An 8,726-nucleotide genomic window follows, 5' to 3' on the forward strand; every position below is an offset into this window, starting at 1 on the left:
TTTTGATATGCTGAGTGAAATAAAATATACTATTAAAATTAAATACATTATTAAAATTAATTTATTTTACTTTAAAATATTGTAAGTCACATCCGAGTCTCTCATTTATGGTTTTATTAGACAATGTTACCCAAGAGATAGTCCAATTAAAAGAACTTGGTAGTCTTCTGGAGCATACATGTTAATATGGAGGGTATTTGGAATAAAAAATTAATGAATGGACAAATAAACAAGAATAGTACCTGGTGAGACAGGCTGTACCTAGGATAGCTGCTTAGCACTGTGGGTCAGATAGGACCTCTCTGATGATATAATATCTAAGCTCAGATATGAATATCCAGAAAGAGACAGATATTGAAAGATTAAAATAAAGAGAATGGTACACAGAAGGAACAGAGGATGCGGAAGCCCTGACATGGCAATGAACTTGTCATGTTCAGGAATCAAAGGATTACAGTGTGGATCCATCACGGTGGGTGAGAGAACAGTGGAGGTGTGAGGGTGAGGATACACGGGACAGATCCAGGAGTTCTGGGTAAGCTTGGGTTAGGAGTCTCAAAGCCATTAGAGGGTGTTGAGCAGAATAATGTCATGATACGATTTGTGTTTTTAAAAGATCATTTGTCTTCTGTTGAGAAAATTGACTCAGGGGGAGTGACAGCATCAGTAGTAAGAACAAGCTATTTGCAAGGTTAGTGTCAATAAGCAGGCTGACGAGAGCCATGGACAAGGGCAGTGGTCATAAGATGATTCCAGGTGTGGATTCAGTTGCTTTGTAGATACAATCAATTGGCTTGGCTTGGATTGGGTGGTCAGAGAAGAGGATTTCAAGGATCATTGTTAGATTTAGAGCTTTACAACTGAATGTTTAAGCTCCAAATAGACACAGATTATTGCAAAAGTGGCAGATACAGGAGGATGGAAGAATTAAGAGGTTGGTTCAGACAATGTTAGGTTTGGGGTATCTATGGGATTCCCATGGGGAGATGTCAAAAACTCAGTTGATTATATGAGGCTAGAGCACCAGGGGAAAGCTAAGGCTGATTACATAGCTCACAAGTTGTCACTACAATATTATAATCCATGAGACTGGATGATAGCACCTATGGAAAGACTAGAGGAAGGAGGGAGAGAGGTACAAGTCTTTGGACACCCTGAAAGTTAGAGATAAATTTAGAGGAACAAAAGCTAGAAATTTGAACTGAGAAAAATGACCAACTGAGCTATAAGGATAATCCAGAGGGTGTTGTATGTACTTTATCACATCAAGGCCTACGAAAAATGTGTTTTAAGAAAGAGAAAGGGTTCTAATGTGTTCCATGTCACAGAGATATCAGGATAAGACCTAAGAAAGACTTACTGGCGTCAGTGACATGAGGCCATAAGCATCCTTACTGAGAGCAGAGTCTGTGGAGTGCACAGGACCGAAGACAACTGGAGTGCGGTTAGGAGGAAAGGGGAGAGGTGGAGGTGGAGACATGGCCTCTGAAAGTCTGGCTGTGAATCCTCCTCACTGAAACCATCTTCTAGAGAAATAGGGTGGAAGCTGGAAAGGTATATGGGCTGAGGATGGATTCTTTGTTGAGGGATGGGATATGATCATGTTTATGTTGTAGAATGATCTAGTAGAAAGATAATCTTGGGGCTGTGCTGCAAGAAAAGAAAAGGTACAGTGCATGAGGGAAATTCATGGGAAGGTGAGAGGGCGAGGGATCCAGAGAAAACGTGGGGAGGGAGTAAATGAGAACTCCTGTATGGAATAAACAAGAACTCTCTACTCACTGTAACATCTTCAGATAATTGGAAGGTTTGGGTGAGAAAAGGCTAAAAAGTTCAGAACTAATTGTTACATTTTCTCATTGAAATATGAGGCAAGGGCATCTGCAGAGAGCAGGAATTGGAAAGTTAGTTACTTTGAAGAGAAAGCAGAACGAAAATAATTATTTCAAACATGGAAACTTTACTATGCTGAAGAAAAAAGAGTAAGCTAAAAAGGAAGTTCTGGGTGTCCAAGTGGTCATAAATACAGCTCCACCCGTTAACAATTGTGATATTGGACAAGTTACTTCCCCTCTCAAGGCCACGTTTTCTTTTGTAATACACAATGATAAAACTTATCCAAAAGCCAGAATGCTGACTTTGGAGATGATCAAATGTATTATACTATGACTGGCAACTTTTAGGGGCTCACCAAATGCCAGCTATCATAATCCATCCAAGTACCATCTGGGGCACACAGGTTCTCTCCCCCACCCTGCAACTAGGCTGGGACCATAATTCCACAAATTTGCCTCACTGACCTTCCCTCATCTGTCAATGCACAATCATCTTTTTCTGTTGCATCAAAATTATAAACCAATGATTTAGAGATTATTGAGCTCATCAAATCTTCCGGATGTCTTTTAGCATGCTGAGTGGGCAGAGAAAGCCTGCTGAGGAAGTATGTGGTGGGAGAAAGTTAAGAGTGCATTTCTGGTGGAAGCCATCAGCTTGAACACAAATTCAGGCTCTATGCCCTTCTAATTGGGGGCTATAAACAATGGGACCAGTTTAAGTCTTCACTCCCTCATCTGTACAATGGTTATACTAATGATATCTAACATGATTCCATATTTACAGTGTCCCAGAGTATGCTCAGTGCTTTACACTGATTCACACTTGCAATCCTCAAGAGCCATGTGAGAGGAGTTGAGATGAGGGTTAAAAGAAGAGCTGTGGGCCATACAAAATGACCATACAAAAAGTAGTAACTATAATTGTTATGAACATTGTTCTTTTTTCTTTATTGTGAAATAAATATTTTTAATTAGTTTCAGCTATATAACACAGTGCAATAGTTATACTTTTTATCCCTCAAAGTGAAAACCCACACCCCCAATCCACCGTCCCACTCCCCCCACCATATCATACATATCTATTACGATTCCCTTGACTCCACTCCCACACTACACTCCCTGTCCCATTACTATATATGTATATATTCAGTCATAGTTGACATACAATATTATACAACATCAGCTTCAGGTGTACAGTGCAGTTGTCAAGCCTCTACCCCATCCATGAAGTGGTCTACCTAGCAAGACATGTGACCATCTGACACCCTACAAAATATTTACAACATTATTAATTATATTCCCCGAACTGTCTTTCATATCCCTGTGGCAATATTGTAGTTACCTTTTTAATGAGCACTGTTCTTGACCTGAACTTGAACTTCTACAATGCATGGTCCAGGACTGAGTCCAAGGACACAGCATGGAACCTAATGAGCACCAGAGTTCCCATGTGTTAAAGACACTCAGTTCAGCCTAAAAATTTCCATGTGTTATCTCACCTGACCCTCACCTAAAAACCAGTGTTCACCACAAAGTCACCCCATTCTCTAGAGGAGAAAACTGAAGAGATGTCACTGAGTTCGCCCTCATATTGGGCAGGTGTCGGACATGAGGTTAGAATAAGAATTGACCTAACTGCTGTGCCCAGTGCTCTTACTGTAACAGTGACTTTGAACTGTGAATGACTTTCCCTCTTAGGGGGCATTTGACACTTGGTTGTCACAACTGAAGGGGGTTGCCTTTGGGATCTAGCAGGAGGCTAGGGGTGCAGTTAAACATCTTAGAATGTTCTGGACTGTTCCCCACAACAAAGAATTATCCAGCCTCAAATGTCAATGGCACCAAGGTTAGGAAACCCTGAACTACATTAAGCAATGTTGCACAGAAAACTCGATGAAAGTCACTGGTGAAAAGAGGAAGAAAAGAGAAAGGGAGAAAGACAACAAGAGAGGGAATGAAGCAAATTCTCATACCAGGGTATGCTCATCCCCAGATACCCCTGGGAGAACCCTTGAAAGGCAGCACTAGAGAGTGGCAAACACAGTGGCTCTGGAATTGTTTTCTTCTGGTTTTCAGACTGGCTGGGCATGGTGGTGAGCATACTGCTGAAACCCCTGGGCCAGGGTTTTCCTGGGTAAGACAGAGATGATAATGGATGTCGTGCCATATTATTACAAAAATTAAATGTGAATAGATGCTGAAAATTGCTTTTTCTCCTCAGAAGGCAGAATAGCCTAACCAAGATGATTTGCAAATTACCGTGGCCATAGAAAATAATGCTGGCTGATATGCAGATTTTTTTAATGGGATTCATGAATTTGCCTTTTGACAGCCACCCTGGATCATTCTGATAAAGTTCCCACCACAGTATAAAGAAATTTGTTGGTCAAGTGTCATGACCAAGTGGGTCACACAGACATTGGGTTGAATCTGGAGGCAATACTTACAGATGTGACCTGGTCTAGAGACAGACATGACATTTTTGTGCATTCTCATTCTTAAGAGCAAGGAAATCTATCCTGAGACCTCCCCAGAATATCTTCCTGAGTTTTAGTGTCCAGGATTTAGTCAAGTGCCCACTGCTAAAGAATCCCTTGTAAAGCAAAGGGGATTCCAGCTACTACTTGAGTCTATCAGGATTTGCCTCAAAAGATGGAGAGAAACACCTTCCCTGAGGGGTGAGTAATGCATCAAAATTGAGGTGTAGCTAAGCAGAGAAGAGTGCTGGTTAGGTGGACAACGAGCAATGTCTCTCATATTGAGTGTGAGGAAATGAATTGGATTTCAGATTCAGCTGAATTGAAGGCCATTCTCTATCATGTATTATATGATACATGAGACCTTTGGCAGGTTTCAGAATTGCTCTGAATAACAACTTATTTTTATGAAAGTAGAAATAATGAACATTGTAAAGTTGAATGTAGATCAAACTGGATCCCCATGAATATAACTAGATCCCCACTTAATGGAATACCATTTCCAATAAGAACCCCACAATTAAAACTAAGCATACTACTTTCATATTCTTTATATCACAGTCACTAAAGCTAGACATGGGCAAAAACCTTTGCATCCCAAGCAGAGAAGAGCTTCATATCAAACACAGACAATGAATAACAGAGGAGTGAATACAGACATAGGGCCCCCTTTGCTGACTGCCTCCCGCACAGAATCCACAGGATGTAACACATTACTACATATTACCAGTAACTGTTCAAGATCCTCTTTAACTATAAACTCAAGCCACTCTCTGAAACTTTAACTTGAAGATGAACCAAACGATAGATCAAGGGTTCTCACACAGGGCAGGGTCAGGAGCTGGGAGTCTGGGGTACCTGGGGCAGGAGGAGGTTGCCGAACCTGCCAGCACCTATGCACTGAGTCATCGGTGGAAGAAGATGTGACCCTACTGACTTCGAATCTAGTGCTTCCCTCACTGTTCACAGCTGGAGATGCCACCCACCAACTTTCTGTGGTCCACACACCTCAGCTCAGTACTCAGCTGGTAGACAGGAGACTTGTAACCCTCTTGCTTAAGTATTCAGCCTGATAGGTGGATTACATGTTCATAATCATGGGAATATGGAGACTTATCTTTTTCCAAAGGGACAGCCAAGAGAGTGCCAAATTTGCAGTATGACTGGCCACAAGTTTGGTGGAGTGGTATCCTGTTAGGAGTGGGAGCCACAGTGGAAAGTGATGTGGGCCTGAATACGGATGCGGTAAGGTGGCTTCACAGATGAGCAATGACCATTGTTGAAATGTTTTAGGTGCTGGCAAAATGGAAACCAACTTCTCCAGCCCTGTGAATGGACCTGAAGAGATGCACAATGAGTCTACTGGCTACACTGCTATAGAGATCTACTTATTAGTGGCATTTGGAATCATCTTTGTGCTTGGCACGCTGGGCAATGGGCTTGTGCTCTGGGTGACTGGATTCCAGATGGCACGCACTGTCACAACCTTGTGTTACCTGAACCTGGCCTTAGCTGACTTCTCTGTCATTGCCTCTCTGCCATTCCAAATGGTCTCAATTGCCATGAGACAATGGCCTTTTGGCTGGTTCCTATGCAAGATTATTTCTACAATGGTGGATATGAACCTGTTTGGAAGTAGTTTCCTTATTGCTTTCATTGCTCTGGACCGCTGTATTTGCATCCTGCATCCAGTCTGGGCCCAGAACTACCGCACTGTAAATAAGGCTAGAATAGTGATCATTGTACCCTGGATTCTTGCATTAGTCCTTACCTTGCCAACTTTAATCTTCACAACTACAGATAGAGTAAAAGAAAATACATACTGTGTTTTCAACACTGACTTCTGGGGCGACATCGATGAAATGAGATTGATGGAGATTATCTTCATCACATTTGCAACTATGGGGACCACCCAGTTTGTCATTGGCTTCATTATGCCGATGTCCATAATTGCTATCTGCTATGGGCTCATAGCTGCCAAGATCCGCAAAAAAGTCATGATAAATTCCAGCCGTCCCTTACGGGTCCTCACTGCTGTCATGGTTTCTTTCTTTCTTTGTTGGTTCCCCTTTCAACTGATTCTTTTTCTGTATAGAATCTGGATCAAAGAGATAGCACTTGAAGATAAGCACAGCATCATGATTCCGTTGAGGTTCCTGACGATCCCACTGGCATTCTTCAACAGTTGCCTCAACCCAATTCTCTATGTCTTTCTGGGCCAAGACTTCCGAAGGAGACTGATCCACTCCCTGCCTGCCAGTCTGGAAAGGGCTCTGATGGAGGAATCAGCTGAGACTATTGACATAACCAAATCTGCTTCACCTCCCACAGAGGCTGAGCTACAGGAAATGTCAGGGGCTGGAGGACATTATTGAGCTCTGTCTGCTCCTACCATGCTCCCAGTTCTAGCTTCATCTTTCCTTGGGTCATACTGAACCACTCATCTTGAAAAATAGTTTGGTGCCCCCTGATTTGGGGGATGAAATGAACATAGGGCACTATTGGCATCAATTTTGGTTTGAGGACCTCAGCCTATACCTTGGGGAGAATAGAGGTGGGAAGAGAACAAGGGAAGAGAAGAGACAGAGGATGGGGAATTTAGATGAGAGAGTATATTAAAGAGAAAACTTTGGTATTTCACCATAAAGTGTTTGCTGTATGGGTTTTCTTAACTATTTTGTTTTATCTGACCTCATAACTTTTCTATCCCTAGTTTAGCAGTGGTTTTGTTTAAATCATGAATGGCAGTTGAATTGTATCAAATGCATTTTCTGCATATATTTAGATGATCATATTGTATTTATCTTTTCATGCACATCATCATAAATTATATTTTGAATGCTAAACCACCCTTGTAATCCTAGAATTAACCACATTTGGCCATGCTGTATTTTATACATTTATAATTAATCTTACTAGATTGGTTAGAATTTCTGCATTTATGGTAATGTAAAGATGGATCTGTTCTTTTAATTTCCTCCCATGTTCTTGTCAGGTTGTACATCAAAGTTATAATGGCCTCCTAAAAAGACCTGGGAGGTGATTCCTCTGAGTCTATTCTCTGGTGTCAGGTCTTTTATAAATGTTTGAGAAGTTTACCAGTAAAGCTAGTTGGGTCTTTGGTTTTCTTTACAGGAAAGGTTTTAATAACAGGTTCAATTTATTTATAGTTATTGACCTAGTCAGATTTTCTATTTTCTCTTCTGTTAGTTTTAGTAAACTGTAACTATCAAGGAATTTAGCCATTTCATCCCAACTGTCAAATTTATTGGCATGAAACAGTATGATAACCATGTACTTGGTATGGTTTCCTTCAGGTAATGAAAGTGGAAGCTATCTGAGAGCTGGGATTTGGGCCTGTACTGATCACTAATGGATCCTAATACTCTATGTGTAAAAGAATGCCTGACGTGTGACAGGCACTCAATAAGTAATTACTGAATTAATGAATCAGTAAACATAACAGTATCACCCAGATGTCAAGCAGAACTTCTGATGTATAGTTAATTATCTCTCGCCCTTATATCATGAATTAGGCCATGTCAGTTAATTGTCACCCCCATGCCCACAATTTTCACAAATTCTCATGTAGTTTACACTTTTAAGAACAATTCAGATTTTGAGCGTTGGTTTCAAATAAAGTACTCTGGCTGTTAACTAACAACTTTATTTTTAAATAAATTCACCCACAATAGTACAGACTTTTCTTGCTTTGTGTAAATAATCATTCAAAAATTGGCCTTTACTGTGTAACATATATTCTTGGCTCATTGGCAAACAGCAATCCCCCCCAAAAAAAAGAAAAAAAAAAGAACTCCAAATACCTGTTAGGTAGCCTTATTACTTACATTAGGGTCAGTGACGCTGCACCCTCTACAGCTCAGATGGTGAACAACAGCTTGACCTGGGCTGGGCTGCCATGAGTTGCCAGCGATGGCTGACGTAGACTGTAGTGGGGCTACAGTGGGCTACCATAAGCTACCGTGTGTAGTTGGCAGCCAGCGTGAGCAGCCAGCAGCAGGTGTGAGCTGCCAGGAGTCGTTGTGAGTGGCTGTCCAGTGGCCAGCGACCAATCTGCCTCACCCAGGATGAGCGCAATGATAATACCAACGTGGGCCAGTGAAGCAACGTCCTCCACAACTAGACAAGAACAAAAGGACAGCAACTTGTCTGTTCCCCTTTCCCAATTCCCCAATTAAATATTTAAAATAATTTTAAAAACCCCACAAAAACCAGCTCTCGGTTTCATTGATCTTTTGTATTGTTTTTTTGGTCTCTATCTCATTTATTTCTGCTCTGGTCTTCATTATTTCCTTCCTTGTACTCCTTTGGGCTTGTTTTGCTGTTCTTTTTCCAGTTCCCTTAGGTGTAAAGATAGCCTGGTGATTTGAGGTTTGTGTTGTTTCTTTAGATA

At 41.3% G+C, this 8,726-nt stretch overlaps 1 protein-coding gene across 1 annotated transcript; it reads left to right on the forward strand.

Annotated features, from left to right (window-relative positions):
• The first annotated feature begins 3,833 nt into the window (after positions 1 to 3,833).
• Positions 3,834 to 7,765, forward strand: LOC109377407 (N-formyl peptide receptor 2-like). The gene is made up of 2 exons (XM_019633736.1): positions 3,834 to 3,969; positions 5,606 to 7,765. Exon 2 carries the CDS (start codon positions 5,617 to 5,619, stop codon positions 6,685 to 6,687), a length of 1,071 nt encoding a protein of 356 aa, XP_019489281.1. The 5' UTR covers positions 3,834 to 3,969; positions 5,606 to 5,616; the 3' UTR covers positions 6,688 to 7,765.
• Positions 7,766 to 8,726: the final 961 nt, after the last annotated feature.

The sequence above is a fragment of the Hipposideros armiger genome, unplaced genomic scaffold, assembly GCF_001890085.2.
Source record: "Hipposideros armiger isolate ML-2016 unplaced genomic scaffold, ASM189008v1 scaffold_1393, whole genome shotgun sequence".
NCBI classification, from domain to species: domain Eukaryota; kingdom Metazoa; phylum Chordata; class Mammalia; order Chiroptera; family Hipposideridae; genus Hipposideros; species Hipposideros armiger.